The 15,917-nt window shown below is 50.1% G+C and overlaps 6 protein-coding genes across 6 annotated transcripts; 3 read left to right on the top strand and 3 right to left on the bottom strand.

Moving 5' to 3' along the window:
* Nucleotides 1–1,973: 1,973 nt before the first annotated feature.
* An03g04820 (uncharacterized protein) lies at nt 1,974–2,831 on the bottom strand (the record flags this gene model as incomplete). The annotated part of the gene is made up of 1 exon (XM_001390326.1): nt 1,974–2,831. The coding sequence occupies one exon, from the start codon at nt 2,829–2,831 to the stop codon at nt 1,974–1,976; it is 858 nt and encodes a 285-aa protein (XP_001390363.1).
* Nucleotides 2,832–3,699: 868 nt separating this feature from the next.
* On the bottom strand, nt 3,700–4,512 carry An03g04810 (uncharacterized protein; the record flags this gene model as incomplete). The annotated part of the gene is made up of 1 exon (XM_001390325.3): nt 3,700–4,512. The coding sequence occupies one exon, from the start codon at nt 4,510–4,512 to the stop codon at nt 3,700–3,702; it is 813 nt and encodes a 270-aa protein (XP_001390362.1).
* A 535-nt stretch (nt 4,513–5,047) lies between these two features.
* An03g04800 (uncharacterized protein) lies at nt 5,048–6,875 on the bottom strand (the record flags this gene model as incomplete). Its single annotated transcript, XM_001390324.3, has 5 exons — nt 5,048–5,250; nt 5,392–5,472; nt 5,567–5,635; nt 5,725–6,546; nt 6,707–6,875. 5 exons carry the CDS (start codon nt 6,873–6,875, stop codon nt 5,048–5,050), a joined length of 1,344 nt encoding a protein of 447 aa, XP_001390361.3.
* Nucleotides 6,876–7,066: 191 nt separating this feature from the next.
* Nucleotides 7,067–9,211, top strand: An03g04790 (uncharacterized protein; the record flags this gene model as incomplete). The annotated part of the gene is made up of 5 exons (XM_001390323.3): nt 7,067–7,379; nt 7,451–7,533; nt 7,605–8,376; nt 8,429–8,902; nt 8,964–9,211. The coding sequence occupies 5 exons, from the start codon at nt 7,067–7,069 to the stop codon at nt 9,209–9,211; spliced, it is 1,890 nt and encodes a 629-aa protein (XP_001390360.1).
* A 419-nt stretch (nt 9,212–9,630) lies between these two features.
* An03g04780 (uncharacterized protein) lies at nt 9,631–10,377 on the top strand (the record flags this gene model as incomplete). The annotated part of the gene is made up of 3 exons (XM_059747101.1): nt 9,631–9,724; nt 9,897–10,129; nt 10,219–10,377. 3 exons carry the CDS (start codon nt 9,631–9,633, stop codon nt 10,375–10,377), a joined length of 486 nt encoding a protein of 161 aa, XP_059600304.1.
* Nucleotides 10,378–10,813: 436 nt separating this feature from the next.
* An03g04770 (uncharacterized protein) lies at nt 10,814–13,112 on the top strand (the record flags this gene model as incomplete). Its single annotated transcript, XM_059747100.1, has 4 exons — nt 10,814–10,829; nt 10,901–11,106; nt 11,183–11,315; nt 11,395–13,112. The coding sequence occupies 4 exons, from the start codon at nt 10,814–10,816 to the stop codon at nt 13,110–13,112; spliced, it is 2,073 nt and encodes a 690-aa protein (XP_059600303.1).
* Between the last annotated feature and the right edge of the window lie 2,805 nt (nt 13,113–15,917).

Raw genomic sequence — 15,917 nt, 5'->3', positions numbered from 1 at the left:
CTAAGGTAAATTCGATTCCAAGCATTCCGGTCTCCCCATAAGAGCTTGAGATGGGTCTCTGTCTTGGTCTAAGTACTAAATAGAAAGAAAAGATAAAGAAAATCCCCGGTGGCGGGTTTTGATTACTCCCATGTGGAAAATCAGTCAACATTGGCACTTCTTTTTCCCTTTGCACTAGTAGGACTAACACGAACTTGGACTGAAATTGATCCCTGGTTTTTAGAGCCACCACCATCACTCCTTTGTACTTAGTCTACCACACTAACTAACCAATCCGAGAGGCCCAAGCGGCCATTAAATCAAAGTAGATAGCAGTTCTCCGTCAATTCGTAGCATTGACCAATGTTTCGCATTTGCTGCTTCCCAGTTCTCTCTGAACTATGATGTCTTTCCAAAGAAAGAGGCGGGTGGGGAATTTGTTCAACCTGTTCCCCCCTTCCCTTCCCCTTCCCTTCCCTTTTTTCCATGGACCGAAGGGATGGATGGATGGATGGATGAGTACGTTAGAGGGGGAAAAAAAAATGCAATGACATCAGCGATACCCATCCCTGATCATCCACGAACCCGCATTCCCAAAAAAAAAAAAAAAATAATAATAATAATAATAAAATAAAAAAATAACCAAACATCCGATCCTCTCTTTCAGGAATAGTCTGAATGCGTGAGTTCTACTACATACTTTGTAGGCAGTAACTCTGTTGGTTTACTACTCAGTTTACCATACCATGTGCGACCAACCACCTGATACATAGACAGTAGTAGTCCGTAGGGTACATAATAGCTGAATGAATACCTACTACTTATTTACCTACTACTTTGGTCAGGCGACTAGATATTTGTTCAACTTGTAAGTATGAATGAATCCTGTTTCAAATTATGAGGAAAGGATTTATTATACTTTCTGCATTACATCCATGCACATTGAGAGCTGAGTCCTACTACTTACTTACCCCTCCCCTCCCCTCCTCGTCCCATCCCATCTCCCAGGATCAATTAAATGAAGGGTACTACATACAGTAGTAGTATGCCATGTAGCACTAGTTTTGCGACAACAATGCCTATGAGGTCATCAGCCGGAATGCCATAACTGAATCTCCCAACTAGGACTACTATCTGCCTGTCCTGACTCGCTTGGCGAAAGCAAGTGGGATTTCGGGTATGCTTGCTTACTTGCTGCCTAGTCACGAACCCCCTAATTACCCATATTAATGAGTGATTTTAATTTTATTTTGATTTCTTATTATGATGAAGAAACTGTTCCCTTTCAATCCATTCCTGGCATAGATGATTAGTAGATCCGCTCTTGGCTGTCTAGGAAAGGAAAACCTCCTGTTCTTCACATTTCCTTTCGCTTCCGGTTTCTTCGAATTCGCCTCGGGGTTCTCGGATGTGGGTGGGCAGCTAACTAGAGAGTCTTTCCGGAACGATTCCTCCCCCCACACACATATCATCGTGATATGGTAATCTGTGTTGGTACGGTAATTTAGTACTACTAGGCTGCCTACCGCTGTCATGTTGAGAGAAATATTCAGAAACCAATTAAACCCTAGTTAGTTGGTTTCTTCGGATGGAGGTTTCCCGCGGATTCGAGCCTTGCCTTTTGTCGGGCTGTCTTCAAGATGTGAGTAGTTATGTATGTCTGTGACACCGAGGAACATATACAGTAGAAAGTCAAGAAAGACTAGAGATGGGGTGTCCGTACCCCAGTTTCATATTCGCTGTGGCGTCATAGCCAGTTAGCGGATACTAAATACTACTATGGTACTATAACTTCATTTAGTCGTTGTTATCCCTTCGTACCCTGCTAAGCACATACGAACGGTAACAACTGCAATAATACGGGTTCCATCGGAAAAGACCCTCTGATACGAGGTCGCGTGCTCTGGAGATGTCTCTTACAACCCTTGGGACTCTCTGCCTTGGCCTGGGCTTCTCGTGCCTGATCTATACGAAATAGATCGCACAGTATACCCTCATCGATGAGGCACAGTCGAGGTGTGCCTCGATCTCTCCAGAGCTTCGGCGCGGCCTCTGATTATTAAAGCATCTTCCTCGATCGATTTAGTTAACCGGCGAATCTTCTCCATTTCGCGAGCCCGATTTTTAGTCGCGATAGCTACCAATTTGCGCGCCGTTTCAACCTCAGCCGCCTCCATGTCTGTCAGTCCACGCGTATGCCGCGACTGATGATTATTTTTGAGGTTCTTCTTAATGTTGGTGATCTTTGTAACAGCTTTGACAAGGGGTAACATGAATATCATGTGCGACGTGAGCCAGGAAGCATTTTCAGGTGTAGCGCCTTGATGGCCAAAGACCACATCCATGGCCGCCGCCCGTTGCGTAAACCTCTTGAGACTCTGAGCTCCCTGGGGCACCGGCGCCACGTTCTGTTCCCAGTCGAAGTATGGGAGTTTCATACCATTGCGATCCTCTTCGCCGCAGGAACGGTCACCATTCGTTGACTCGGCGTCTTGTATCATCTTCATCTCCTTCCAGGTCTCATACATCCACAGCTCTTCCGGTGTCAGCTGGCTCATGGCCACGCTCTCCGGGTCGCTTTTCGATGGGTATGTTGCCAATTTCAGTCCCGTGAATAGTGCGAGACTGTTGCCTTGCTCGACGGTTTTAGCTAGCTCTTTAAGCTTCGTACATGTCGCTTCAAGATCATCGGTCTCGGTAGGCACAGCCAGGAATTTGAAACCCTCGTTTACTTGTGTACTGTCCGCAGAAGGCGTACTCTGGTCGTGGTATTCACGCTTCACTCCATGGCGCTCTGGTGCTATCTGTGTATCAAGAACGCGTACCCCACGCGTCGGTAGTTGACGTTCCATCTTTCCGTATCGGATCTTGTTCTATGTAGGGATATCTGAGTTTTGGATGCGGACGGTCTGAAGAGACAAGAACCGAGATGGGACAACACCTTATGAGCCAGCTGGCAGAAATCGTTTCATGTTAGTTCGTGAAAGAAAGTTCATGGGCTAGTGATTATTCCGTAGGGGTCACACCGACTGTCATCCAGCTGTTCGAGGAGTTTCTCGCGGAAAGCTTACCACGTTCTGGTTCAGGTAATGATCACGTGCATTTCCAGACCGTTCGTCTCTGATCCTCAGCCGTCGTCTCCTTCCTATTGATGGCTTGCACTCCCTGCTAGCGAGAGTCGATGGTATCTGGCAGAAGACTTACGGTTATTTGATGCCAATGATCTTTCAAACTGAGAGATATCTTCCCCGTGAAGGGATGGTGAGCGGAAGTCAAGATGAGGTATCAGTGAGAGAAGCGTAAAACCAAAGAGGGCTTTTCATATAAGAGCCACTATGGTAGTCATGGAACATGCGACTACAATAAATAGAAGCAAGTGAAAGAAGTAGATGTGAATTGCATCGATATTGTACAGAGGTGCAGCCGAATTCAGTAAGAGTATCCGACCGGCCGCCCTTTCCTAATATACACAATGTTCTGATCCGTGACGTTTCTCGTTGTATACATGGTGAGATCATATGCAGGTGTCAAAGTGGTCCGAAATTTCAGAGTGTGACCGTGAAAGGAAGGAAAAGAAAGGTTCAGAAGGGTAGGAGAGTGTCCGTCAAAAGCAAAAAAGAAAGGAGAACCCCCAAAAACGCCAGAGCTCCACGCTTGAATGTCGCATATATATTTCCCGTGTTGGTCGCCTTATTCTCCAGTTCGATGAGAAGCTCGAAGTCAATTGTCGTCATCTTGAATAGACGCATGCCCATGGCCGGATAGCCAAACTCGCTTCCAGGGACCACCCTCCGGTCCGAACGCTGCCTCTCGATCTTGACGCATCCCTTCAAGAACACCCACAATACCGCCATTACGCAAGCGCTCGAGAACCACATTCATGCCCTGCTTGCTCTTGAGCACGGCATCCCGGGTGCGGTTCAATCCAATCAGCTCAATTGTGCGTTGGATTCCCGCAGTGGACAGGGAGGTGAAAAGGCCTCTTTTCGGAGCTTCTTCTTCATAATCCCCGGTGTGGTCGCTACTCGGCTCGGTCTTCCTTCTACCTAGCAATTTTCCTTGCCCGAATTTGGAGCGGAAAGTGACTGTGGTGCGCACCGTAGTCTGTTCGCTTTTTTTGTCATCGAGCGAAAGCCCTTCCAGCGTGCCGAGTGGACCTTCATGGGGCTGGCGTTGATAGAATTGTCTCTCGACCACGCTCAATATCCCGGTCCATTCCATGTTACGAGATTCCGTCTGCATCCAACCCTCTTTGGCGTCGACGACAGTCGTTTCGAGGATATAGCTCTGGCCGGAATTGTCTGAGCCGCCAATCCCCTTGGGAAGGAGTTTGAGGATTCCCGAGGGAACCTTGGATTTCTTGAGAAGGAGACGAGTGGTGTGGAGACGCTGGGTCGTCGGGTCGACGTAACGGTCAATGACATCGGTGGTCAACACATGGCGAGAATAAGGGTTGGGATAGCGAAGGAAGTAGGCCAGCGACACGGCCGGGAAGGAGTAGTCGTAGGTGAAGACATTCTCGAAGAATTTCATAATTGCGAATGATGCATACAGAGTGGATTGGAGGATTGAGATGAGAAAGTCACGCCGACTGGATGGGTGGAGGAAGAGGATGGAACTGGAGCAGAGGGTGGCGTTGGGGATGCTGCTTGGTTTAAAGTGAATGAACTGCAGTGCTCGCCTGCTCAATCGCCATTCTCAGTGGCCGGACGAATCTGCCCGAGCCTCCGACTGGGAAGAATTTCTGTCAGCTTCTGGCCGCTCGCCGCTAAGCCTGTTCGGTAATGCGGGGATGGGCCGGTGCATCATCTGATTGTCCCCCCACGGGCCAATCATCATGTAGTACTTAGTAGTACTCTTTTTCTTCAGCTGCTACTATAGACCAGGACTGCGTGGCAGACAGCAAAATCTATGCTGATCCTCGTATGATCATGTTCGAGGTATCACTTCCTGACGTCAAGATGGACAGCCTGTCTGGGATGGGTATTTTGCAAATGCTACGGAACTATCAGCCAATCTTCCGTCAATTTATATATCCGAGCTGTAACTAAGCAAGTACACCAACTAACTATGCCGCAAGTACTACTACTACTACTACTACTACTACTACAGTCGGAGTATTACTTTTCAGTAGTAGAGCTTCAATACTATATATTAAGTACTTACCAGTACCAGTACTGCTAGTACTATCAGTGCCGTTTTGCGACGAAACGGAGGAGCCATGACAGCCAAGCTTTTTGACTCTACCAGTACTATCAACTACTACTAGTACTAGTAACAGCAGAGTAGTACTTAGTACCCACTACTAGTCACACCTAACTATATACGAGGGGTAGTACTGTAGTACTAGTAGCATTGAAGAATCCACGCAGTACCGATTTCATCATAGGAGTACTAGCAGAATTATATAACCCTGCTCGTTTTGGATATGCTGCATCTCATAACAGCCTTTCATCATAATCGGGTGCAGTACAGTCGGACTCTGACGTGGCCCTGCAATATAAATGGTAGGTGCGGAGTAGTACTATTTGGCGCTTCTATGCATAAGATATGTCAACAAAGGTGACACATGCCCGCAAGTCCATACTCCCAACATGAGCGATGGGGAAGGCCTGGTGTCTCATCGGGGTCCGGGATTTCTGGATTCTCAACTCCCCTCGGAAATCCTTCTTTTGGCGGGCTTAGAAAGACGTTAGGTGTGTGGCTCGTCGAACCCTCCTAGTACGATTTGACCGCGGATAAAACCTCGGACACTATTACTGAGCCAACACTCCTCGCCATCCACTAGGTCAGTAGCTGCAATTGCCTCCTCAGTGCAGAATCCTTGTGCTAAAGCATATTGCCTCGTGGTACCCGCATTGCCACCGCTGGAAAGCGGCGGTGTAATCCAAGCCGGCTTTCCCTCCCCATCCGTCGTATCTCGTCGCCTGAAGTATGGTGTTGTAATGCTTCCTTCCATGATCTCACCCGCCGGATTTACCAGAAGAACTTCCGCAGGCTCTACAAAAGAAACTATTCCCGATCGAAGACGCGCAGCTGTGTAAAAGTCGCGAGTCGTAGTCTTGTGTGTGGTGAATGCAGAGGGGGATATGCGTTCGGAATCAATGTATACACGCCAGGCCGTAGACTGGAGGTCCGTTTCGAATGGAGTTAGAAAATTCAGCGGATTTATCGATGTCGTCGGGTTGACCTCAACCTCGCAAGTGCCCGTGCTATCGAGGAGTATTCGGAGGCGCCATGGCTTGGAAATATCCGGAATGAAGGTGTCCAGAAACTCGACGAACTGATTTGTGTCTTGTTTCAGAAAGGTGAGAGCATTTCCCCAGCTGAAACATGCCGCTGCATTTCGGAGGCGTTCTTGATGATAAGGGAGGAGATAATACGGTGTGGTTAATGGATCGGGTGAAGTTCTTGCCGCTGTCCGCTTGCCTATCGTTAAAAGTGCAGGATCGTAGCGTAAAGACGATATGATTTTGAAGTCCTGTGGCAGCAGATTCGAGGCCATTCTTTGCCGTCGCGGTATTTGCGACCGAGGGTAGGAGATGAGACACTTGTGAGTAGTAGTAGCTAGACAAAGCACCGAGCTGTTAGCAAGTACTGGCCGTGCTGTTGAACAACTCGGCACATTAGACGGTCGCACACTAGAAAAAAGGCGTTTGCGCAATTGGGAAGATCAATTTGTGCCAGCCTGAGCTTGGTGAGAGGGCCATGATCCAGCACAGGGAACGAGACATTGGTCCATTTGCCTTGGAATCACGGATGATGATGTTGTGGAGAAAGCAGGAGCTGACGGAGCCCATCCCCTTGCGGCGAGTGTGATTGGCCCAAAACAGCTCGGAAAGCCCGCTGCGTCGCCGGAACCTGAACATCGCAACGCATAACTTTTCAAGCCGCATCTCTCCTCGTTCTCTTCCAACCCCAAGACAAGTTGTTCGCCCTGCCGACAAGCACTTGCTCTGCACTCAGGACCGTCTGTGCTCCTCATCAATGTCCCCTCAGGCCCCTTCGCTGCCACGATGCTGACCGAGCTCGCTTGTAGATTATATAGGAAAAGCGATAAGAAGACGGGTTCCTCTGTCGGGTCATCATGTCAAGCCAGTCGCCATTGCCCCAGCCTACGAAGAACGTCGTTCTTGACACGACTTCTCTTCCCCCATCTTCATCAGCATCAGTTTGGGACCGCATCTCGAAATGGGTGTCGGAAAATAAGGCCCTTGTTTACACCATTGCCGGTGTTGCTGTGGTCGTGACGAGCGCGGGTGTCGTCTACTACCTCTCCGACTCGAGTCGGACTACCCCGGCCCCTCCCACAGAGAAGAAGAAGAGTAAGAACCAGAGAAGAAAGGAGAAAAAGAAGGCAGAAGAGGAGAAGAAGGCCAAGGCTGCCTCCGTTCAAGAGGGTATGTCGATGAGAACCACACTCTGCCTCTCCCGTCGACAAGCATCCGGTTCGGGCTGACGATCTCCTTAGAGCCTGCGGCGAAGAAGCCGGAGGAAGCCTCTGAAGAACTTCCAGAAGTTGACGAGGAATCCGTTGCACAGCTGTCGGAAGAGGTGAGTCATTGGTCTTTTACAATGGAAACACCCAGGCGCCGATACCGCAAATGCTAACACCCATTTCAAAGACAAGGAAGGCTTACGCAGCCAAGCTCAAGGCTGCTGGAAACAAGGCGTATGGCTCCAAGGACTACAACAAAGCCATTGAGCTCTACGGAAAGGCCATTCTCTGCAAGCCCGACCCAGTCTTCTACTCGAACCGTGCCGCCTGCTACAACGTTCTGTCGGAGTGGGAGAAGGTTGTCGAAGATACCAGTGCCGCTCTCGCCATGGACAGCGAGTACGTCAAAGCCCTGAACCGGAGAGCTATTGCATACGAACACCTGGAGAAGTTCAGCGAGGCTCTTCTTGACTTTACTGCCAGCTGCATCATTGACGGCTTCTCCAACGAGATCAGCCGTGTTGCTCTGGAAAGACTCCTGAAGAAGGTTGCTGAGAGGAAAGGAAAGGCCATTATTGAGGCGAAGGGCAAGAAGCTCCCTAGCCCGACCTTCGTTTCGAACTATCTCCAGAGCTTCCGCCCCCAGGCACTGCCCGAAGGCCTCGATGAGTCTGTGGATCTGAGCGAAGAATCTGGCAAGGGCCAACTCCGCAAGGGTCTGCTTGCAATGGCCCTGAAAACTGGTGATGGCTATGAGGAGGCTGCTTCTGCTTTTGAGAAGGCCCTGGAGCTCGGAGACTTGGGTGAATACGAAGCCCTTGCTCTTAACCTGAGAGCCACTTTCACCTATCTCGAGGGTAACGCCCAGGCCGCATTGTTGGATCTCAACAAGAGTGTTGAGTTGCAGCCGTCGTTGGTTCAGAGCTACATCAAGCGTGCCAGCTTGCACCTCGAGCTCGGTATGTCAAACGCCGTTCTTTATGGTAGATGCTTTGCTGACAAGTCGAAAAGGAAACAAGGACGCCGCTGCCGACGACTTCGAGCTCGCCATCACCCACAACAAGGATGACCCCGACATCTACTACCACCGCGCCCAGCTTCACTTCATTCTCGGAGAGTTCGCCGAGGCTGCTAAGGATTACCAGAAATCCATCGATCTCGACCGTACTTTCATCTACTCCCACATCCAACTTGGTGTTACGCAGTATAAGATGGGCTCCGTTGCGTCCGCTATGGCTACTTTCAGAAGATCCGTGAAGAACTTTGAAGAAGTGCCCGATGTCTACAACTACTACGGTGAACTTCTTCTCGACCAGCAGAACTTCTCGGAGGCGATTGAGAAGTTCGACAAGGCCGTGGAGATGGAGAAACAGAGCAAGCCTATGGGTATCAACGTTCTGCCCCTGATCAACAAGGCTCTTGCCTTGTTCCAGTGGAAGCACGATTTCCAGGAGGCTGAGAACCTCTGCCAGAAAGCCCTGATCAGTAAGTCTTGCGGTCCTTTGCTATAAAGTGGTGAGAGCTTGGAACACTAACCGGCTTGCAGTTGATCCTGAATGCGATATCGCCGTAGGAACGATGGCGCAGCTTCTGCTGCAGCAGGGCAAGGTCTCGCAGGCCCTCAAGTACTTTGAGCGTGCCGCTGAGCTTGCTCGTACCGAGGCGGAGATTATCAATGCCATCTCCTATGCTGAGGCCACCCGCACGCAGCTGGAGGTCCAGGAGAAGTACCCCCAGCTTGCTGCCCGTCTGCAAGGCATGGGTGCTGGCTTTGCCCCCCCTCCCTCTTTGTAAGATTGAGTCCTGATATATCTTCATTTACACCCGTCAAGACACCAAAAGACGTGTACGACCTAATCTCTTCTCCCTCATTCTCCTCTGTCTTGGAATTCCGGTGCTTGAAGCGTTGCAGGCTGTAGGTCATGCCTGGTCTGCTCAGGTAGGTGCATGGGCGCCTGAGCCATTCATCTCTCTGTGTATTTACTATAAGGACTTCTTCTTTTCGTTTTCTATGTCTCGTTTCATTTGACGTCTGGATCTTTTTTTTATTTTCATTTTGTGCTGATATACTGTTTTATCTCCTGCTGCGACTGTGTTTCCATTTTCTATTTGCGAGATGGTTTTTCTTTCCCCTCGCTGTTTGTCTTCAAGTTCTCTCCATTGGTTCTGGGCGAGGCCACACTGGGCTCTTTTGTCGAGGACGAAATGCAGGCATGATGAGGGAGGTCTGCGGACCGGAAGATACACATATTCTTTCTATCCGAGCATGTCGTTTTGAAGGGAGAAGGGCAAGAACGAGCGATGTATGTATGTACCATAGTATAGGGAAAGCCAAGTGTGGGATGATTAATTTCAAGTCAAGAAAGAGTAATGATGAGACGTGTCGAGTGATGGGAGTAATTGATGAGAGTGATAGTTCCCGCCAAGTCACTGGATCACCTTTTGAGTAACTGACTAGTTACTACTCCGTAGTAAGTAGTAACTCTAACAAGCCTTACTACTCCGTACTCCGTCCGACTAAGAAGTGCTGGTCCACCTGACGGGTATTTCCCCCCACCCACCCGCCTATCAGCACTCGCTATCTCGCCCGCATCGGCGTCATCCATCTTGTCCGAACATGTTATCGTTCGACTCATCTACTCCCTATCGGACACTCACTCTCCAACTTCTCTGTTGAGTGACACCCTTCCTACTTCTTTCTCCGTATTCCTTGTGAGTGAGATGAGACGCTGTCTCAGTTTTTCTTGAGGTGTGTTAAACTGCCCCATTCTCTTTTGTTTGTGAACCAAAATTGGTAGTAGGTACTGCCCCTTCATATCCCTTATCAAATACACTATGATTTACACCCTCGGCCTGATCGCCGTCAAGTCTTCCTGCAGGCAACTATTTGGGAACCGTCTAGGCTGCCTCTGACATTTACTGCTGGAACTAACACTTTGGTACCGTCTAAAAGCCAGTGACTTTTCTTCTACGTTTCCCGGGTGCCTGACAGCGACCGCCCATTGACCTCAGGCTGATCCCATCGGGTCGGTTGAATGCTCCTGCCCCTCCTACCCAAAGCTTCCTCGGGTTCCTCCGTTGGCCGCCTCGTCAGCCTGCTGTAAACACCTCATCACTTTCCTGCTCTTCCACTCTCGACTTTATCCTGGTTTTTCACCTACCTTTAAAGGCTACACTGAGATCCGTTTCCGCTCTCTGCCGTCTTGTCGGTTGACGTTGATGCTAAGTAGTAGGTAAGCGCCCAGGCAGCCTCTCAGGTCTCTGGCATCCAAACTTGACATTCGAGCGCCCGGGAGTTTGAGATATAAGACACTAATGCCTTGGTTCGATCCAGACTGCACGTCTTCACAACTGTCGCTCTATCTCTCTGCGCTGACGGCACCGCCACTTATCACCATGCCTGCCACACAGGGTAAGTGCCTGCTCTGCACTAGCCTATACGACACCGAAGCCAAATCGAACTAACACCTGTTCTTCGGGCAGCTATTGTGACTCTCCGCCCCTTGTCTATTTCCGATGATTTGCCATATCGTTCCCTAGAGTTCACTTCTACCAATAATCAAGTCAACATTGGTCGGGCGTCTAAGCGTCAATCCAAGAATCTAATCCCCGCCAGAAACAATGGATTATTTGAGTCTAGGGTCATGTCACGAAACCATGCCAAGCTATGGGTGTGCTTCGACAAGCAGGTACGTGGTTCATGTGGCTATCATCTCAGTTACAAGTAGTTGGGCTTCAGGCCAAACGTCGCTGAACGTTGTTTAGCTCGTCTATATTCGTGATGGTGGGTCGATGCATGGTACCTGGATAAATGGGAAGAAAATCCCCACAGAGGAGGACTCGGTCATCAATCATGATGACGTGGTCACCTTTGGCTCCACAGTGTATCGTGGCTCTGGTGAGTCTTGCCCGACTACTGAGAAAGGTACAGATGTTTTATTGACGTGTCATATAAGATACCTTCCCTCCACTAAAAGTTCGTTGTGAATTCGAATGGCCTGACCCTTTGTATGCCACATGTGTTCCACCGACTTTGAGCAGTGTTGACACCATGGACAGCCAGAGACCTGCGCTTGCAACCAATACCTTTTGTGTTCCTGACGATGATGACAGTGATGCAAAAGAAGATTCCGTTCCTATGGTGGTCGCATCCGGCAGTGCTTCCGAGATTGATAACTCTACCCCAGATTCAGATTCAGACGACCAATCTGTCATGGAGATATCGTCGCCTTTGACGTCTCCTCTGAAGGGGGACGACGCAAGGAATTCCCACGTGGGTGCCTGCTCCAACACAGATCGAGTGGGTAAACATGATGGCCAGGAAGGACCCCAACTGAGCCCTATAGATCTTGAGCATGGACAGCCTGAACAGCCTCTGGTAACCCCCCGAATGACCCCACCCTCCGTCATAGATCTCGTCGACGATCCGAGTAACACGGCTCATGATTTTGATGACTTCATTCAGGAGGCGGACAGTGCGTCTGCGATGAGTTCCTCTGACGACGAAGATTCCAGCTGGGGTGAAGATGACCGTGCTGGCTCGGACGACGATGACGATGACGAGGTGGATTCCCAGTCTTCGTTCAGATCGGAAGCAGAACAGTCCCATGAAGATGAGGAGTCTGTGAGATCGAGCAGCCTTCATGTCCTAGGTATTCGTGACTTGATAGCAACAGAGGCGAGCTTTACTGCGGAGGAAACACACACCCGCTTGCCATTGGGAAATAATACTTCTCAGCCCGATCGACTTGGGGAGGACATGGCCTGTGAAGCTGAGCCCTGTGAGCCGGAGTTGCTGGCCGTTAGGAATCCCACATCAGATCTGCGTTCTCAGAGCACTGGCCCTTCCAAAATAATGTCGACTGAAGCTCCACCACCGCCAATCTTATTGCAGCCGACTCTATCATTTTCTTACGGAAAGACAGTTGATCGTTCGGTACCGAGCTACCAGAATAGCCCCCCTATGATGCACATGGACTGGTGGAATCCACGAACCACTGCAAACACTTCGTACTCCCTCAATATTCCCCCAACTCCGCAAGTGCCTTATGCCGACGGACCTTTTGTCAACAACGAGTCGTTCCTGCTTGGTGAGACTGGTTCTGCTTGCAATCGTGGTGCTGATTCAGTCATTGCATCTATGGGTACCCCTGGGCTTATAAGTGAGGAAGCAGCTCCGAGCGACGGACAAGAAATCCAAGAGACACCCATGCCTGAGAAACAGCCAGATCCCACTCCAACACCATTGCCACAGATGCAAAGGTCCGAGACGGGATTGGATAGCGTTCAGACAAACAAGTCACTGAAGAGGAAGGCGGGGGATGTTGATGGCCCGTCTGGGAGCTCCGAACCATACGTTGCTACTGATCATCGAGACGGAGTTGACTCATCTATGGCAAGCGATAGCCAATCGTCTGACCAAGAGACTTGCTATCCAGATGCTCAGCCACAGATGCTAGCGGACCAACAGGAAATTCCATCCCAGTTGGCAGACTTGGACAGTGCGAAAGAGCTGCTGTCAGTTGACGACCCTATCGATGATGCTAGGATGACCGCACCTCCCACGAAGCGAGCAAAGACTTCTAGTGCGGGGAGGTTTGCCAGCCATGCTGCAACAGCTGCTTTGGGTGTAGCCATCGGTGCTTTTGGTACTATCGCTGCGTTGGCGTCGCTTCCCCCAGATTACTTTCAGTAAAGGACACAGGATTTGTCCCGGAATTGGTCACTCGCTTTGGAAACCATGCGCTTTTGCGATGAAACACGGTGCTGATGAACCACACCGAGTCGTGGTGCTATCGGCGTTCTCTTCTTATACCTTTCCGAATTGGGATATGGCGGGTGGTACTTCTTTGTCTCTTACTCTTCTTTCTTTCTTTCTTTCTTTTTTTTTTTTTTTTTTTCCCACTTTTCCTATGTTTGGTATTCGGGCGTGTTTTCTCGCTGTTTTCTTATCTTCCTGCTCTAATGGGCTTCTCAGAACTGAGGTACAACCGGCCAGCCCACAGAAACCTGGATGTAATTATTGTTCTAGCAAATATTACAGCCAGTTCTTCCGATGGCACACTAGTTGGTGTTGTTCCGGGGTGTATGAGACGGGCCAATGTAACCACGGCCGCAAGGCAGGCTCGTCTCGCTCTCATGATCGGTGGGCCGGCTTTTAGTTACGACCGGGGGTTCATCTTGGTTCTCTCTGCTGAGCAGAGCCTATCGGCATTGGCCGATTGGCCTACTGACTTGGTGACCGCCATGAAGTCGACCATGCCCACCACGTCGGCACCTCTATCAAGGCTTCTCGTTCGTTCGGTCCTTTCTCCCCCCCCTTCCTCTCTCTTTCCGCCTTTGCATATCCTTATTTATCCTGATCTGTCGTAGAGGAGCTGCCACCGCTTCTTCTTCCCCCACCTCCCCCCTTATAACCCACCATTGTCGGGGTCGTTGCGCACCCGGGGTAAGATTTCCCAACGAAGGGCATTAGTAGCTGATTCGAAGGTGTCTAACCGTTTCGGCCGGCCGGGTTGACGTATGCCACTTTCTCTTTTTCTTTCTTTCTTTCTTTTATTTTTTCTTCCCTCCTCCTAGCCTTGCTTTTCTCTGTACAACAAACGGTGCCTCTAGCAGCAGTTCCACTCCGTCAAGCGCGCGAGTCGCATCCGGTTTCCCTCAGTAGTGTCCCTGTCTCTGTCCCGTGCCCGTGGCCTTGCCTTGAGTTCCAAGGCGTAACTCCTTTCGCCTGGCCTGCTTTTCCTTTCTCTTTCCAGGGATCTCTATCCTGGCCAGCACTTTTCGCTGTGAGTCGGGCAGGTTAACAATAGCAACTAGAACGTGCCCTAATCAAATTCCAAGTTGGGCCCTCAGTCGCGCGCGTGATGCCTGCCGGATACTTGCAGCTCACCGACCATTGATCTCACTAGAGACCTGACTTCGCCCTCCTCCACTCTTACCTTACTTGTAAGCCACCCACCCTTGCAATTTTTTCCCTCCTTGCTCCTTTCTTTCCCCTTGTTCTCTCCGTTCCTTTATTCGGAAATCACTCCTGTTTCGCTGGTGGTGGGATCCACCCATGACCTAGACGGAAATGAACCACATGGATGGCATTGTCAAGCTTGTCAAACCCACACCTCTGATTTCTTAGACCTATTCCATCCCGGACTCGGGTTCTCTAACGATAGGTTTGGCTCCTTCAGTTTACCAGGACTCAAGTGGGCGTGCCGTGTTCTGTACCTGCGGCAGGAGCATCAAATTAAAGCAAGTTTTCCGCCATGAACTGCGTGAGTTCCAATCGCAGTTCGAATCCCATAATATGGACGGGGGTTCATATAACATGTGACCAATCCGCAGACATAGGCCACCCCAAGAATCCCCAGAATCTTCGCCCATTGGTCCACGCGAACAAATTTCCTTTGCCTTTTCATGAGGACAACGCAAGATTAATCCCCCCAAAGCCGAGCAATCACGCTACACTGCGGTTGCGATGGGATCCCCATGTCACCTTCCTTTCTCCCTTGAGTATAGAGGGTCGGATACCTGCAGAAATCAGGAATGAACCGCCATTCGCGAGGCACGGAAATTACGGCCTGCAAAATCACTATCTGATCATCCAGTAATCTGCTACTCTCATTAATTTCTTTTCTTTTTCCTTCTCTCGAGGGCGCTTGTCCGTGTGTCCTCGTGCCCCTGCGGTTTCATGGCTCCCGTCACACTGTACTCATTGTTCACAGGCCCGCATGAACAAAATTCCTCTCCCCCCACTCTTCTCTGGTTCTACTTGCTATTTCTTCTTTGACTTCGTCAGCCTCCTTCTGCTCTATTCTTCAGGGGACGAGAAGACAGCTTTTAGCGCATGGGCAGTGGCGCTGCCGCTAAATCGACCTAAACGCCGCACAACCGTTGCCCCATCGCTTACGGACACATTACATTGGGAAGCCCGAGGAGAATGTCGCCTAGAAAATAAGCTGATGCGTAGCTTACAGGGCCACGGAGTTAGGCAGAAATTGTCAAGTCTATCCGAAGCCTCTTCAAGTACCATAACATGATTGGGTGAACAGCCCGGCTGTGATGCAGCTTCGTGCATGAAACAACCTACGATCTATACCAGAATATAGGGAGAAGCCCACGGCGAACTCAAGGCATACCGTATTGGCGGACGCCGATGACTCTGTATGGCTGCGAGTTCAGTGTCACTACGTCCACAACACGTCGCTGGAACAGAATTCCGTGTTATCAGGATATGTTGCCAACCATGATCGTGTAGGTGCGTGTCGCACTGCGCCTATCCGTTATGGGAGGCCAGGGAAAGGCTTAAAGGGCCACGTCGCATTGGAAGCAGTTGACATGGGATGTTTGCCGAGCTTAGCGATTTTTGTTAGTCGTGTAACACAATCCTCCGTGGCTGCCATGCTTCTGGGTCTTGTATCCCGCCGTATAACATTTCCGGCTTCTGCTTGGTCACATACTCGAGCCTGGACTGACTTCGGTATTTTAGACTAAGCGCACCACGCAG

Source organism: Aspergillus niger, assembly GCF_000002855.4.
Source record: "Aspergillus niger supercontig An03".
Taxonomy (NCBI): domain Eukaryota; kingdom Fungi; phylum Ascomycota; class Eurotiomycetes; order Eurotiales; family Aspergillaceae; genus Aspergillus; species Aspergillus niger.
The sequence above is the reverse complement of the archived record's forward strand: the minus strand, read 5'-3'. Positions and strand labels throughout refer to the sequence as shown.